Source organism: Protopterus annectens, chromosome 7.part0 (genome assembly GCF_019279795.1).
Source record: "Protopterus annectens isolate FY-2018-M chromosome 7.part0, PAN1.0, whole genome shotgun sequence".
Lineage (NCBI taxonomy): Eukaryota > Metazoa > Chordata > Ceratodontiformes > Protopteridae > Protopterus > Protopterus annectens.
Window position 1 is genome coordinate 1,507,379,096 of NC_056739.1, and position 17,659 is coordinate 1,507,396,754.

Below are 17,659 nucleotides of genomic sequence, written 5' to 3' on the forward strand. Positions count from 1 at the left end.
GGTCTTTGGAAGACTGGCATAAAAAAGGCACTATGGGGTGGCAATAGCCTTAGCCAGTATCCGGAATCCCAGGGGTGACAGATGCATGCCGTCTCTAGCAAAACATCAGGGTCTGTCAATCATGTTATCCCAGGCAGACAGATTCTGGATCCCCTTAGAATGACACCCGAAACTTAGGCAATTGTTGAAGTCAATCATTTTCTGCTCATACTGCGGTATCATTCTAGGTGATCATAAAGTGTTAAGCTCCAGTCTAGTGTTTACACATCTCTTAAAGCAGTCATTTTACATGATTCCACACTTGGTTAATTTTCTGATGCTGACTCCAACACAGAAGCAGCATTCTGCAATGATTGATGACCTTCATGCTTTTCAATAGAATATAGCTAACTCTACCGTGAAGGCCTTTCTCTGCATTTAAGGGCACCAAGAAGACACATTTCACTACCTTGGGATTTGAAGGTCCAATTTGCTCTGCAAACTACCAGAATGCAGGGAAGCTAGATGTGCATGGACAACTAAAATACTACACCAGTAAAAGAGCCCTCCTTCAGAATATCATCATTTTTTCCCAGAAGGCCATTAGCCAGGCATTGCATAAAATTGCAGGGTAGTCAAACATGATCGTGAAATTAATCTTCATCAAAAATGATAGTATGGTAGCTAAAAGAAACATACTAAACTCTAGGAAGTGCTCATACATTTAGAAAGGTTCTTATGGCTCAGTCCTTCCTGATACCTGATGCAGCATGCAGATCTTTTGAACTGGCAGCAATCCATAACAAATGTAAAAAATGTGAAAAGATATCCAACTTAGTGAAGACATCATTTCAAAACATTGCATTTATATCACGCTATCGAAAGATGAAAATAGCGAACGCTATTTAATTGAACCTAAAATATCTAAACCACATAATATCGAACATTCAGAACAGCAAATTTTTTCCTTGGGAAAAAAGTTGCTATTCCGAAACACATACACAGAACACAAGCACACCTAAAAAACATCAATATACGCACATATACTTATAATCCTACAACTAACCCTACACTAAACTATACATGCACTACTATCTATCCACTTACCTTAACCCAAACCCTAACCCTAAGGTCCATCACTATTGCACACTCATCTAACCCGCGCCCTAACCCTAACTCACTTAACCCACCCCTAAACATAATTCACCTAGCACACACCCTAACCCTAACTCACCTAACCCGCACCCTAACCCTAACTCACCTAACCCGTGCCCTATTCCTAACAACCACACAATCGCACATTTACCTGAACCTGACCCGTAAATCTTCACCACAGTGCTGAAAATAGCGAAGCCACATAACCAGCCAACCGAATTCTTTCCCTAGGAAAGAATTTGGTGTTCTGCAGCTCCACTATTTTTAGCGTTCGATTAAAATGCATCGATATTAGAACATTTGAAGTTTTAAAACTTCGAAAGGGCAGCAGCAGCAAAGTCTAATGCAATGTTATGGATCCAGCTAAGGAAGTGAATTTCAAAAATATTAAGCTTATCAATTGCCATACCTCTCAATTGTGCCTCATTATGAGGAACATACCTCATTTGGGATCTTAAAAAGTTCATGTTCTTCAAAGTTCCTTGAAGTTCTACATTAAAATACTTTGTCACACATTCAGTGTTAGGAATTTTTTTAAGTGAAATCCATGGTAAAGAGAAATTAATCATATTAATGCATTAAAAGATTTTCTTTATAAGTAAAACCAGCTTATTGAACCAACCTATGGCCTTCCTAGTTGAAGTTGTTAGTAAGCCATTAGTATGTGCTCCACATTTTGCCCATTTGTTTTACATTATGAGGACTAGTCTTCCTCATTTTGGAGATGGAAGGCTGAGAGCTATGTCAATTGCATATATTAGAGACAAAGCTAAACCTGGAGAATGTTGTCGTGTTCTAGAGATCACAGAAGGATTAAAAGCAGGGTTGTCACCAGAAATATCCATTTTGTCCTCAGACCTCATGCTGTTGCCCCCATCCAATACATCTCATTTAAAAATGCAATCAGTCCTCAAAATATTGGCCCTATGCACTTTGGGAAGAGAAAAAAAATAGACTCCGCTATTAACTGTTATAACCTTGAAAAAGCTATTTTACAGTTACCTTCATATCAAGTAATATTCTGTGCTCCTTGTGCTATTCCTGCATTTTGAGACGTTCAAAAAAGTACCCCTTTGAGTACGTTGCGTATGCATAGCAAACTGCAGAGATTAGGTTGACAGAAAACTCGCTACAGGAATTTACGAAAATGCATAGAAGTGTGGATGGGATAGGGAGATACATAAAATGAGTGCGACGGCATGAAGAAGAGAATGATCATGAGGGCCGGATTGAAAACGCAAATGGGTTGGGCTGGCAAGAAAGAAACAATTCAAGGATTACTTAAGGAAATGTTCACAGAAAGAGAAAGAGACCCCCCCCCCCCCAATAACGAAAAATGCTGAAAGGAGGTGAGTGGCATCCTTGCAGCATATCGTTTTATTTTGTCAAAATTTGGCAAAGAAAAACAAGTATTAGCTCGAAAAGTTATACTAGTAGCATCATTTAACTAGAGATGTCTTGCTGCTGGTGGAATGGATGAAGGCTGAAGTCTAAGTATAAAATTCAAAAATGTATTTTCTTGGGCTGTTGTGTCTCGTTCTCTCTCTCTCTCGACATAGATACTGTTCGTTAACCTACCAAAAAGAGATTTTAGACTTTGGACTACTGGACAATGTAAATAAATGACAATAAGTAAATATTCTTTCATCCAGGTTATGCGGTTTAGACTGGGTTTACTAGGTAGAAGACCCCGAGTTAAGATTAGTGTATCCGCATTTTTTAATTTATATGTCTCTCTCTTCCACACACCGTACATTGATTGCCTTTTCTTATCTCAGCAAACCAGGTGTCAGCCATGCACTGGAGCACATATCAGTATAGATTCACTGAACTGTGGTTGGGTTGAGATTCAGATGAAAACACACACACACACACACACACACACACACACACACACACACAACGCTGGCTCACGCGTTAAGGTTTTAAAATGATGGTGCATCTCACAAAGAATTAAACTGTCCCTTCGTGGTTCCAATAAGGAGACTGTTTGGGGTCACAGACTTAAAAAAGTGTGAACAATACGAGGTGCAACCCACAGCCGTTTTGAGGCAAGCGTTTTATCCAGAACAAGCAGTTTCTTTGCATGTTGTTGAATACTCTGCTGAAATACCATAGAGTCTTCAAAATCATCATCCCCATTGGTTAGAATTAAGGTCGACAGTCCCCTGGAGCCGAAATATAGAGACAGCACATTTGTGACTTGTTAACCAAGTATGATTTAGTGGATGGTACCTTTAGGGTCTGTCCTTCCTTACCCACTCATCAAGCAAACCCCCGCCTCCATGCCATACACGCAAATAAAATCAGACATACTTTAAGTTTTGATTCTCAGTTTTTTCAACCACCTGAATGATTTTATGACGTATTGGACTCTCGACTACTTTAAACTAAAGAATGATGCGTGATGCATTTATATTTATGTGAACTGGTTACTTGTCAGGGTACCCTTATTCTTTACTCCCTCGAAATTGAATATTTTGCATTGTTACAGGTTGTTTATAAAATACCAAGTAAAATATGAGCACCTCATTCCTCGAAGAATCGAGTGGCTTTCATTTTTATAAACAGTGTACATTCAAACTCTACAATCCTGGTTGGTCAAATGCACAACTTTGTAAAACACCCACTGACATCCATCTACATCAGTTACTCTGGATCGAGAGAAACGCATAACTTGCAAAATAGCATTGTATAAAAGCAAATAAAAATGATTCAGGCTAAAACAAGCTGCGATCTCAGTAGTGATTGCTGTTGCACATGGGGAGGGTTGACTTTCAGATGACATTGGCGCAATGTAGACGAGACTTGTACCACTGGATTGGTGTTACATACAGCGTTACAGTCTGATGGTATTACACCGTGGCTCTTGGCGAAATAGCTCTTGGCAGTGCTGTGATTATTTCAGTACAAGTGTTCTCTGGACAGCTCCGCTTTGACGGATTCAGTGCTCAAGTTCCTTTTACAACGGCACGGCATAATAAGCTTTTGGACAGGGTTTTGCTGAATCTTTCCTCCTCCAACAGGAATACTGATGTCTGAAGGCTTCTTTGGAATCACATAATCTATTTTTTCTTCCGTTGTGAAACTTGTAGTTTAATTGATTTAACTGTAAGTAATTAGAATTCTCTATATCTCGCATTAGGCAAAGTTTCAATCGCATTTACTTCTTATTGAGCGTTCAGGGATGTTAACTATTGATGCAGTGATTCACGGCAGTTATTTTGTGAGTTATTTACAATACAACTCCACTGAAATTCCTTATTCTTTTTAATGTAGTTATTTATATCGTTTCATCTGAAGAATTTGTGATGCAGAGTATGGGTAGCCCTTCTCGACACAAGCAAAATGATAGTTCATTGAGGACAAAGAATGTTTAAAACGATGAGCTCTCGAGTTCCAATATTTCAGTTTGATATTTCATTTTTGAAAAAGAGTTTCAACTCGAAAGCTTGATGTAATAAACCCCGTTTTATATGGATGGTCTCGCTGTGCCTTTTGTTACCGAGTTTGATATTTCCCTAATCCTGACGGCATATAAATAGGACAACAGCATAGTTTCTAAAACACAAGGCTTTACGGGTATTTTAAATTAGAAGTCTAAACGAATTATGTGTGCCAAGATGATTCTGTGACTGTCACTCTTTGTTAGTGAAGTCTGAAGTAGTATTCATTTTGCTTGCTCTCTTAATTCAGTGTAGTTACGATGTTCAGTAACGTAATTGTCAAATCAATAGACATTTGAAACATGTAGAAACATAGTGCCTTGACAGGGTGCTTACTGTTTTTATTTGCAATTAATTTGCTGAGTATTCAAGCAGAAATGTGTAGGAAAGTAACTTAGTAGCTAAACCTGTTGTAATTAACAGGATTCATACGGGTGTCTTTATTACCGTGTCAAACATTTTGTTTAAATTGTGGCAGTTGCTGGTCTTAAAGGTAATGTCAGAAATCTATTAATTCGAAGCTTTGTATAGAAAGAACGTGACTTATGGTGAAGCCCTTGTATTGCAGCTGCCTAGCGTTAGAAAGGATATTGACTACATTCTGTATGAGTATGTTATTGCATGTGAACCTGGCGAGTATCCTTCACTGAACATTATAAGATGAATACAAGAAACTAAAAATATTGCTTATAAACAGAGTTACAGAGTTTTGAACGGTGTATTTGAAATGCTGGCACAAACTCCATACTTGGGGAGAGCAAATAGACGAAGAGCAGTGTCCTTTATTTCAACTCCATGCAAACACCTTTTGGCTGTGACTGTGAGCCCATTTCACCCTTTTATTATTTTTTTTTTGGGGGGGGGGTCCTTCAGAAAAGAGCAATAACGAGGAGAAGAAACTGAAGCAAAACACTTGCATCTGGTTATGGCACAGATTAGAACTTCAATAATTGTAGTGTGTTCCTCTTTCCTGGCTCGGTTTAATCAATTATTAAGCAAATGAAGGATGGGCCCATCCCCTTTGTAATCAGTGCAGGGACGATATACAGGTTTAAATTAGAAACTAATTGGGGTGAACAGAAAGTCATAGGCAATGCTATTAAGTTTTATCGGGAGCACTGCATAATACAGTGGTCTACCAATACGAGCATTTAGCCAGCTGTATATAATAATAATAATGTTTGCATATTACTGATATTTGTATTTCTTTCCACACAGAGTTGATTTGTTTGAAAAGTGTCTGGATCAGTAAAGAGCTATCAGTCTAAGGAAAATTTGTTCTAACGTGTCCAGGAACCATAAAGCCGCGAAGCTGCTGTCCACGTGGACTGGTGCTGAAATCCTCCGTCCGCTTGCCAAACACTCTGTACTTAAATCCAGAGATATGGCGACGAATGGAGCCAAAGTCTCAGACGGGCAGATATCCACTGAGCTCAGCGATATACCAACCACAAACGATAAGCCAAAAACGTTGGTAGTAAAGGTTAAGAAAAATAAAAGTGCAATTCCTGATAGAGAGACGTGGAAAGGCAGATTCGATTTCCTGCTGTCCTGTGTCGGGTATGCCATCGGTCTGGGAAATGTGTGGAGGTTTCCTTATCTATGTGGTAAAAACGGTGGAGGTAAGGATTTGATATGCGTATAGCAATAACATCGCTTCGATAGAGAAGTGCAAACAACATATTTATAAGACAGAGTCTCCAATTATTACATTCACTGGTGAAATAAAAGTTGCCGGCCTTCTGTGTATTGCAAAGTTAAGCAATGGATATTCATTTTCCCAATACCCCATTGATGTATGCCAACACAGCCAAAGTGTCATTTTTCATCTACCTGAAAGTGTGTGTGTGTGTGTGTGTGTGTGTTGGGAGTGCCACTCTTAAATTGTTTTACTTTTTAAGACAACATATGATTTGCTTTCAAAATAAGTTTGGAAAAATGCATGGATTGTATACGTATCTTCTTTTTCAGCTTGACCCACCAGTTTACTGCTGTACTACCATTCGGCACTGATTTTATTGAGCCCCATTTGTAATTAATGAAGAGCTTTACTGTGCTAGTACAATGTTGAAACCTGTTTAGTTATTATTTTACTTATGCTGGTAGAGTCAATGAAAATACATGAAATAAATCTTTCTCATAGGTGATGTTGATAATTGTCTGTTCTCCCGAAAATCTAGTAAAATTGAAAGATTTTGCACCCACCAGTTTACTGCAAATAATACGTATTGGACTGTTCAGCAATTTGAACGCATCACTAAGCCGAATTTAAGTTTTCTGTATGATTGCGTACGTGTCATTGTCCATCTGTGTGTTTGTATCTGCGTGCTTCTTTGGGTGTAATGCATCCAATTTACGGAATGTCCCATATTTGTTGATGAAATTCCATTTACTAAGTAACCCATATTCAATAACTTAGTCTTTTACTCCAGTCAGAATTGTTCGTAACGTTTACTAGTATAAATGAATTGAGTAACGTGTGGCGTTATAAAACCAATTTATTTAGCTGTTTGTATGGCAATAATAATACTAGTTAAAGTAAAAAAAAGTCTTACAATAGAGATATCTTCATAAGATTCTTATGCTGAATGTGACAGATATAGGTAAACAAAATAAAAAAAAGTGTACATAGCTAAGGAAGTGCTCTTCTCTATGAACTGTGACTTGTTCTATATTTTCCTTTTATTTATATAGGTGCTTTTTTGATTCCATATTTTCTAACTCTTATTTTCGCTGGCGTCCCCTTGTTTATTCTGGAATGTGCGCTTGGACAGTATACCTCAATCGGGGGCCTAGGTGTATGGAAGCTGGCCCCTATGTTCAAAGGTATATTCTGAAATAAAGAACATGTTCTACATAGTAATATAACGACTACTGTAAATTACTTTCCAAAAGAAGGATCAGCTGAGGTGTACATTTAGTATTCATTAATTTTAATGGCTTGAACTACATTAGTTAATGGAAATATTGAAAAGTTTACATTTGTAGCAAAGCAGAGAGTGAAATAATAGCACTTATGTAATTTCAATGGTTTACGATTGTGGTTTCTTAAGTCTAGTTGTCAAGTTATAATTTAAGTTGTCAACAAATACATCCATTCGTGTGCTACTTTAACTTATTTTCATTCTGTCAGCAAGTATGTAAATGAACAATAAAGTTGCTTTTAAATTAATATGACCTATTTAAATCCACTTCTAGGTGTGGGCCTGGCTGCTGCTATGCTGTCTTTTTGGCTGAATATATATTACATTGTAATTATAGCCTGGGCAATTTATTACCTGTACAACTCGTTTGGCAGTGTAAGTAGATAAGCTTACTCTTTCAAGTTAGTGTTTTCGTTTAACTTTTTTTTTTTTGATTATTCAGTAGCCATACATGTCAACAAGCATAGTTAAGCCTCTGCTACACATCGTAGAATAAATAATGGTACACATCATATAATAAATATTTGCTTAAGGGAGCTGTATATAAACATTTTCATTAATATATTTTCCAAACAGGACCTGCCCTGGAGGAACTGTGGCAACTTGTGGAATACAGAAAGATGTTTTTCAAACTACAGCATCGCAAATACCACAAATATGACGAGTGCGGTTGTTGAATTTTGGGAGTAAGAGCACTTTATTTTTCTGTTTGTCGATATTTTACCAGGAGTGAAAGCATATGAGATTTTACGGTAACATCTATTCTTCGTTTTCCCGTCTATAGACGCAACATGCATCAAATGACTGATGGACTAGAAAAACCGGGTCAGATTCGTTGGCCTCTAGCTATTACATTAGGAATTGCCTGGGTGCTTGTATACTTCTGCATATGGAAAGGCGTTGGTTGGACCGGAAAGGTACAGTGCATGTATTTTTAGACGTACAGAATTCAATGAACTGCATTAGGTGCTTTGTGTGACGCACACCTACATGCGCACGAACGCAAACGTGCCACACGCGCGCGCGCGCACACACACACACACACACACACACACACACACACACACACACGTTCAGTCGTCTTGTGAGTAACAGTGTTCCAAAAATAATAGGTGTCAATTGCTGCACTGCACCAGGACTTCTTTATAACTTTGTCATTTAATAAGATGAAAGGTCTTTTTAAATTCATTATTTATTAAATGAATTTCATCTTCAACAATCGGATTTCATCAAAGTCTGCATTATAGTTGAAAAACGCGCTTATTCATTATTTTTCTACCAAAGTGCTTTTATAATTCTTTTGCCACTATTTTATTATTCCCTTCTTGTAGTATTACTAGCGTTGTTGGTATTTCAAATGCGTTTACAATTAGAATCAAAAAGATCATGGGTGACTGTGTAAGCAACATCACAGCGAAATGACACACAAGAAAATGACAATTGATGCAGCCTTTGTTTTTAGGATTAACAGAACCAATGAAAAGCAATTATTGAGGGTTCTGAATGTAATATATCTTTTAGAAGAGTATTGACAGCTGAATAGATGATCATAGTCCATGCAATTTTCATTTATTTGTATACAAATTATCACATTGTTCAAAATTGATAAAGCAGTGATTTTTAGTCTTCTTTTCTGAATGTTCCCTTTATGAGTTGATATATCTGTTTCTATTCCACGATCAAGTCTCACAAGTGAAAAGGTTGCTAAAGACTTTTTTTTTTGTAAATAGAAATTTCTTTAAAGCTACTGTCTTGACTGTTCTCATCTTTTCCAGCACAAGCTGTCTTTACCTCTAAGATCTGACATAGTAAAATTGCATACACACACAATTGCCTTCATTTAAGCATTCCTCAAAATCCATGGTGGCACACCTTATGCCATTAAACCCATGACTTTGGATCTTATCACTTAATTACTTTATTGTCTTTATTTATTTAGACTGTATCCATTGTGTTTGTGTTTTCAAGCTATATTCCTCTGAAAGCATATATTTTTTTCTATTCCTTACAATGATATACAAGAACATTCTGTTTTTATCCAGCTTTTGTCATGTGTGTTTATCCAACTTTTTATCTCACCAAATCTATAAAACTAAAGTTTCATAGTTTCATTACTTTGAGTTTTGGTGATTACTTGGTATAGGTCATGGGATATATGCAAATGATCCCTTAAGGACATTGAAGTGTTTCAGCTATATGGCTTCTGAATACCCATTACATTTTTTACGTTTTTTTTTTTTTTTTTATGGTCATATTCAGGCCAATAAAGCCAGACCTCACTAGCTGTTAACATGCGTGTTTCAGCCTTTTTATTGACCTCATCAGCACAACATAATAAATAGTTTGGCTATATACTTTAGAAACACAGAAGCTCATAAAAAATAAAGGTGCCAGCAAAATATCCCATTGGGGTTATTTGCATAAATCCAGTGGTCCTCCATTACAGGAGGTTTTAAGGTATCACACAGTGAAAAGTGTAGCTTGGCTGAGTTTTTCTTGCAGTTGTTACTGAAAGGTTTGTCTTTATGATCGTTTTACCCTTTGCTTGGGATGTAAGTTGGGATATTTTGCAGACACCTAAACTTTTATGAGCATCAACTGGATTTAAAGACCCTGTGTTTCTAAAGTATAGCCAAACTATCCCATTACACTATGCTGACAAGATCAGTAAAAAAGCAGAAACGTGCATGTTTCCAGCTAGTAGGGTTGGGCTTTATTGACTTGAATGTAGCCATAATGACTTAAAAAAGTAAAAAAAAAATCATGGGCATTCAGAAGCCATGTAGCTGAAGTCCTTGATGCCCTTAAGGGATCATTTGTATATATCACATGGGTCTCCATTACAAGAAGTTTAAGGTATCACACAGTGTCCTTCAGGTATCATTTGCATATATCCAAATTCTTGATGTCCTTATGGGATAATTTATATATTCCATGGGTCTCCATTAAAGGAAGTTTAAGGTATCACGTAGTGTCCATCAGGGATCATTTGCATAGATCCCATCAGTCTCCATTACAGGAAGTTTAAGGTATCACACAGTGAAAACTCTAGCTTAGCTGATAATTCCTTGCAGAATATATATATATATATATATATATATATATATATATATATATATATATATACATACATATACACACACGCAAACACACACACACACACACACACACACACACAGAATCTGTAATACCTTTCTCTGCTGTGTCTTATACAAATTTAAGTGGCACTCACCTTTTATAAAATGTACGATTCAGTCATGTTGCATAATAAGATACTTCAACTCTCAGGCCCTTTGAAAATTATCAATATTTCCACTCTCCTATCTGTGCAGTTATGCAATAAGTCTACTACAAACATGAGAACTTGTGTTCCTCCTTCAGCTGCCTGATTCACAAAGTATAGGGCTTTATTGAAGTTATGGCAGTCTACTGTGGCTACGGAATACGTGTTCCAGTTTTCAAAAGTTACATGTTGTCTCCATCAGTAGTAAGTTTTATCATCATTTTTTTATTATTCAATTTCATATTTTCATCAATGCCCTCCTGCCTTCAAAAACAAGGTCATATTTGTAAATAAAGTACACAATTAATGCAGTCAATATCATTAAAGCAGAACACCAGTGGGCAGTAACGCTGAATTAAAAAATCCGGGGACAAGTACAATGCAGGCTTACTGCATTGTGAGTCAAAAGTTTTAAAAACACTAACTCTGATGCTGAACAACTCTGATGCTGCACAAACTTAGTTTTGAGAAACTGCAACTTTGAAGTTATATCAATGTAGTATTTAATGCCTGTTCACAAATGAACATCATTTTCTAGTAATGTTATTCCATGCAATCAGTGACATTGAGATATCTGCATGATCCTATTAAAGACTTTAAGCATATGTGATGCCTTTTTTCAACTAGCCATAACTCCATATGCACAGCAAAATGAGCCAGTCAGCTTTCGTCATAATATTGTTTTGCTCTTTAACTTTAGTTTCCTGAACATAATCATTATTTGTAAGTTTCTGCATTATCAGTTATCATGATGGTCTACCCTAATCTTCTACACAAGTTCTTAAGTTTAACGTCTTACTACACATTTTTTCTTTGTTTGCTCAAGATGCTTACTTTTCTTTTTCCAAGTCACAGACTTTTCCCAAATATACCCATATTTCAAATTTCAGTAAGTTATTTCTCTTGTTCCAAGTAGGAAAATATTTGAGGAAGATAATTGTGGAAATTCAGAAATCATGTTCATACATAACAACAAAATGAATCAACAGTCTGTCCTGTTATCACCACTAAAATAACTTTAGGTACAGTGCCAGACTTACAATTTCATTCACTGCTTCAGAAATTAACTGTATTTACTCACATTTATATTGCAGCCCTTTACTTTCTCATCATTGTTTCTTAGATTTTAACAAAATGTCAAGAAAATCTTAGGCTGAAAAAGAAAATGACATGACTGTTTTAAAAATAACAAACAAGGTATTATTCATGAAATTGCATGCATTAGTTTCATATTCATGTGTTATGAGGAGTAAATATTATATGCTTATCTATTTTTATACCTCATACATTGTGTTTATTTTCTCTTCCAGCCATTGTGGAAACGTCTTTCATTAAAACCATAATCTTCAACTCCCATAAATGTTGGTTGATAATTTTATTCAAATATTTAAGTTTCACCAGGTTCCTTGGAGTTGTCTTACTAGATTTAGAAGTCAGTAACAAAGTAACTTTCCAGTCTCCACGTCCTTTATTCCATGGGTGTTTCACATGTTCACTTGCCTAAAGCCTCCTACTTATGAATCTTAAAATTATTAGTGATACTGAGTATGGGTTATATGGAAATAATTCGGTAACCATTTGAAACGTTGAGACTCACTAGAGAAAGTCTAGAAATATGGAAACTGAATGGCTGAAAGATTGGACTTGTATGTACCAAGTCCAAGATGCCATTTCTCAGAATATCCCCTTTAATCTGAGGTATGTCAATCTCGGAGTGGGTATATATAAGTTCAGGGGTTGTGGGGGGGTGTTGGGGCCTTTCTGCCTACAAAAAGAAGTTGAAAGGAGAAGGGTGATTTTCAAGATTTGCTCTTTTCCTTTGTTTTCAGTCTTTTTTTTCTGCTTTTCAGCACTCAGCACTTTGAGTTCCAAAATGTCAGTAAGGATACAAGTAACTCTTACCCTGCACATATTTATTAGCTATTAATGAAGTTTCTGTACAGTACTATAAATCTCAGCAGCTTGGTTAACAGTGTTTCACTTATACAGCAGATTATTAGCAAACTAATAATGAATAGTTACCACAAACATGTAGAGTAACAAAGGAAAGGAAGTAAACAAGCAGAATACCCCCATGGACACATCAAATAGTGAAAACTGTAAAGCAACTAAGACAAGATGCATCACTCTTAGAAGAATACAGAAAAGGCTACAGATCATCAAAAATACTTATACAGATAGATATGGTAAAAACAGCAGGCAGTGTTAAAACAGACTAGGATATATTATATTCAATGTCCAACAATAAACTAAAAATATTAGCGCAAGCATAACAACTTAGAAGGTATGCAGATAAATATAAAGTAAAGACAAAATAAACAATTCATTGATGATCCAAAAAAGATTTGATGGAGAAGTGAGAAACAGAGCAAAAGGAATAGAAACTCCACAAAGAAAAAATATATAAAAAAATGCGGAGTGGATATAAGAATTAAAATAAACAGTAATGAGTTCTAATGTAGATGATGTGAAAAAGGATGAAATAGCAGCCAGAAGCAGCAACCAGGGAAAATTGGACAACATTGGGCCCAGATGAGTACATAACGTCTGTCTAAATTTATTAGCACCTCTATATAAAGATTTGATACTGAGTAAAAATTACCAATATGCACATCACCGGAAGACACCAACCTGATCAACAGGAGGAAAAATAATACTTATTCTTTAGAGTCAACCTGCAAGCCATCCTAAGAACCATAGCCAATGACCTGCCTTCCAAGAATATGTACATTATATACTGGAATTAGTGCAGATAAAATTTATAATTATCTAGGAAAAATTCAATCATATTAATAGAACAAACAGAAAATACAAAAAAATTCTTATGCAACAAAGAATCATTGTTCTGAAATGGAGTCATAACATGGAGCTGTAGAAGGGGATGAATTTTAGTATATAATGGATAGATTACTAAATACATTTGACAACATCCCACATTCATGGATAATGGGAAGCTTTCGGATGTATAAGACATGCCTTACTTTGATCAAGTACTTTGCAGTAAATATAAAATAGTGGCAAACTATTTTGCAGCTAAGATATGACAGAAAGAAAAACCTCAAATGGGGGTATTCTGGAGGGATTATTTGTCACTGTTGCTGTTTTGTTTTGACCTTAACCCATTAAGCTGTTTATATAACAGATTAGGCTATGGTTACAGTTTAACTTCTAGAAATTACCCTGGTTTAAAGGCATCTCTTCCACTTTTTGTGGATGATTTAAAACTGTATATTTCATCAGATGAGGATTTGAAAGTACAATTGCAAATGGTTAAACATTTTAATCAGATAATATGAAAATGTCATTTGGTCTTGATAAATGTATAAAACAATATTTATAAAAGGAAAGCTACAGCACCCAGAAAATATCAACATGGGACAAGTATTTAATACAAAGGAACTTTAGGGGAGGGATTGTATAACTATTTGGGAATAGATGAAGGATCAGCAATAAAACATCAACAAATGAGGACAAAGTATAGTAAGGGATACTGCAGAATATTAAGAACAGCTTTGACACCTAGGAATAAAGTCCAAGCTATACATGAATTTGCACTTTCTGTTTTAACTTATATGTTTGATGTGATTTACTGGCTTCACAAACGATTGAATAAGTCTGATAAGTAAGCAAGAAAAATGTTTTGTGCTTATCAAATGAAATAAAAATGGTGCATACCAAGATTATATATCCATCCCTTACTTTGAAAGATGAGTGGGCATCCTCAAAATTGACTACATGTATGGAACTGCAGTCATGGGGTGGCATACATATTTGCGAAAATCATCAGGTCCAAACATAGTGAAAGTTCTAAAGCATAAAGTGAAGCAGCCTAAGATGACATCTTTGCTAGGGTTACATAAAGCAATCAGAGTAAAGCTGGAATGGATAGCAAACCTGAAGTATGTAAGAATAAGACAGCAAATGAAAGTGCCATAAAATATATATATAAAGAAAAAGACCAGTATTGAAGGTAGGAAATCTGGAAAGGCCACAGATATAGTGGTAAGTATAGAGGTCTTCTGGAATAACTTCATGTCAAGCAGGACTTGACACTAAAGTGGTTAAGTTAAGGTGAACAGAAAGCAAAAGATGAAAGGCTAATGATGGTGGCCTAAAGTAGTCAACTATATACACTTTGGTTTAGAAAGTAAACTGAAAAGTTGGGTAAACAAACAAACAAATGCAGGTTGTGTAAAACAAAACATGAAACAGATAGATATCTCTATATGGTATAGCGACATGGTCTGTCAATTATGTCATTCCAGGCTGAAAAATACTGGATCTCCTTGGAATGACACTAGTAGCTAAGCCAATTACTGAAGGTCTATAGACTAAAAGGTACAATAATGTGGCAAGACTGTTGGACAGAAGATTGTACAAACACTGCATATAAAGAATCTAGAAGTAGCTGAAAAGCATTAGAAACATGACCACAGAGCAACATTTGCAATGATGAAGTCTATAGTACATAGGATCACCCATTGGAAACAGTCAAAAAAGAAAAAAAAGACAAAGGTAACACTGATCATTAACATAAGGTCACCCATTGCAAACAGTCAAAAAAGAAAAAAAAGACAAAGATAGCACTGAGCATTAAAACTGCTACACCTAATAACTACAGTGTCTTACATAGTGAGAGACACAAGGTCTTAAAATAGCAGGACTTGCAAACAGAAATGAGAGTGATATAGAAGAAAGATAACCAGAGAGTTCTAATGGTTGAAATAACAAAAGGATTAGTCAAAAACGAATTTGCAGTTTTTCTTTAATATTCTACCAATGCACGTAACCCTGTATGAAATGCAGAAAGAGGCAGTTCTGGTCCCATGGCAGATGCTGACATTTGTGTATACTTTTGCATAGACTTCCACATATTCAGGGTTAGGGGAGCTTTAAAAAATGATGTATGCTTTCATGTAATAAAGGGTAATTTGCCTTCAAAAATTCTTTAGGGTTTTAGGGTTTGATAGTGGTTCTACTATTATATTTATTTCAAAGGAGACTGATTTATGATTCCATCTTACCAATGAGGGCATTACACTTGGGGGAGAACAATGCTCCCTCACGTTTGGGAGTAGTATGCCAAGGATATTTAATCCCCTAGTAAAAGTGCAAACTAGCTGTTCCAGAGCATTTGCTTTGATAAAATCCAGGAGTCTCTAAGCCCGGATGTTAGTGGCCCTGTGTGTTTCCCATTTTATGAAGGAGTAGTTAAAATCACCTGTGAGTAGTGTGCTGGGCTGAATGGTAAGTGACTTTAGCAGCTTTAGGTCTACGGAGTGGTTTTCTTGGTTCATGGATGGGAACCTGTAGCTAGCAATGATATGGTGGGGGATATTGCCCCTGGTCAGCTGGACATGGAGTAGCTCAAGTGAGTCATCCTGCATAATCAATCTCGAGGTGTGCTTGTTTCCTTTTGTAAATGGAAACGCCTCCTCCTTTCATTTTTTCCTTTAAGAAGGTGGTCTAAATGTGTGATAGGCATAGTAGCTTTGCACATGCCAGGGTGCTTTCCGCAGCCTTGAACCATGTCTCTGTAACTTCACAGATGTCAGCATTCTCCAGGATGAGGAGAGCCTCCAGGGAGTGCAGTTTCTTGTTAAGACTTCTGGCATTGAGCAGTAGTACCTTCAACATGGCATTAGAAAAATGTATTACTTTGGTAGGTCTGTTGGTTTGACACTGCCTAAGAAAGGTACTATGAGGGTGGCTAATGCCTTAGCCAGTATTAGAAAACATAGCGGGAACAGGTGCAGACCATCTCTGGCATAGCAGCATGGTCTGCCAATTATGTCATTCCAGGCTGACAGATACTGAATCTCCTTGGAATAGCACCAGTAGCTAAGCCAATTACTGAAGTCAATCATTTTCTGTTTGTATTGTGCTATCATTCTTGGTGAGGATGGAATGCTGTTCAATGTAAGGCTCATACCTACCTGTGACATGTATTCAGAGAGGTCCATCATGTCTCTCTTCATATAGTTCAGAGAGGTACATCTCAGGTCACTCACACCCACATGTGCTACGACTACATCATACTGGTACTTGTGGTTGAGTGACATGAGTGCCTGTGTGACCTGGTGAATTTTGGCCTCTGACAGGCAACTGACTATAATCCTGTCTTTCTCCAACCAGGTGAGAGGGGTGTCCATGTTTCTCACTATGGAGTCTTGTATGGCCAAGCTGTTTGAATGTGTGGTGTTTCACCTTAGGGGCTTGCTTGTGGAGACTCTGCAATGTGTAGTTTTATGTGTATTAGTTGGTGCTGACTTGGTTCTGTATGCATGTGGTTTCTATGGGCAGTGTACGTGAGACCTCTGAGGTTTTGGTAGGTTACTTGTTAGTACCACCACATATGTGGGTTTATATGTTGAGACCTTATTTAGTGAGGGAAATGATGTGTGTATGTACTGACAACTTGTTTGTCATTTGATTTGTCAGTTGTCACAATTTTTCATAGCGTAACTACATCTCTCACATACTGTGTGTGTTTGTTTCAGGATTAAGTGGTTGTCCATTGCCTCAGGATGCCCATGTCCACCAGTCTGGCACCAGCAATAGCAGGAAAGTGCCCATTCATGGTTTCAGGTTCTTTACTATGGATTTAACAAGGGATAAGAGTGGGTAGATTTAACTTGACTGGGATGATACCACACAGAAGTTGAATGGATGCTGTACTCAATGTGAACTGCAGCTATCCAACAAGGCGATGCAGTTCTGTGGGCACCTCAGAGGCTCCAAGAGCAGCAGGGGGAATATGGAAGGCTGCAGAGATAGTTATTCTAAAGGAAATTTTAACTTAAAAGCATTTGCATCTATACAGGGCACTGCTAACTGTCTCTGCATGCAGATCAGCTTAGCACAAACACTGG

The 17,659-nt window shown here is 36.8% G+C and overlaps 1 protein-coding gene across 2 annotated transcripts in view; it reads left to right on the forward strand.

The window, feature by feature from the left end:
* Nucleotides 1–3,492: 3,492 nt before the first annotated feature.
* Nucleotides 3,493–17,659, forward strand: part of SLC6A1 (solute carrier family 6 member 1) — a 546,898-nt gene continuing 532,731 nt past the window's right edge. The window contains exons 1-6 of one of the 2 annotated variants that reach the window (XM_044078045.1): nucleotides 3,493–4,245; nucleotides 5,799–6,202; nucleotides 7,275–7,406; nucleotides 7,779–7,879; nucleotides 8,081–8,190; nucleotides 8,289–8,421. In XM_044078045.1, coding sequence (XP_043933980.1) covers nucleotides 5,965–6,202; nucleotides 7,275–7,406; nucleotides 7,779–7,879; nucleotides 8,081–8,190; nucleotides 8,289–8,421 — 714 coding nt within the window. In that variant the 5' untranslated portion in view covers nucleotides 3,493–4,245; nucleotides 5,799–5,964. Of the gene's footprint in view, nucleotides 4,246–4,266; nucleotides 4,361–5,798; nucleotides 6,203–7,274; nucleotides 7,407–7,778; nucleotides 7,880–8,080; nucleotides 8,191–8,288; nucleotides 8,422–17,659 lie in introns of those variants that run through there. The other variant, XM_044078046.1, reaches the window with a different exon arrangement.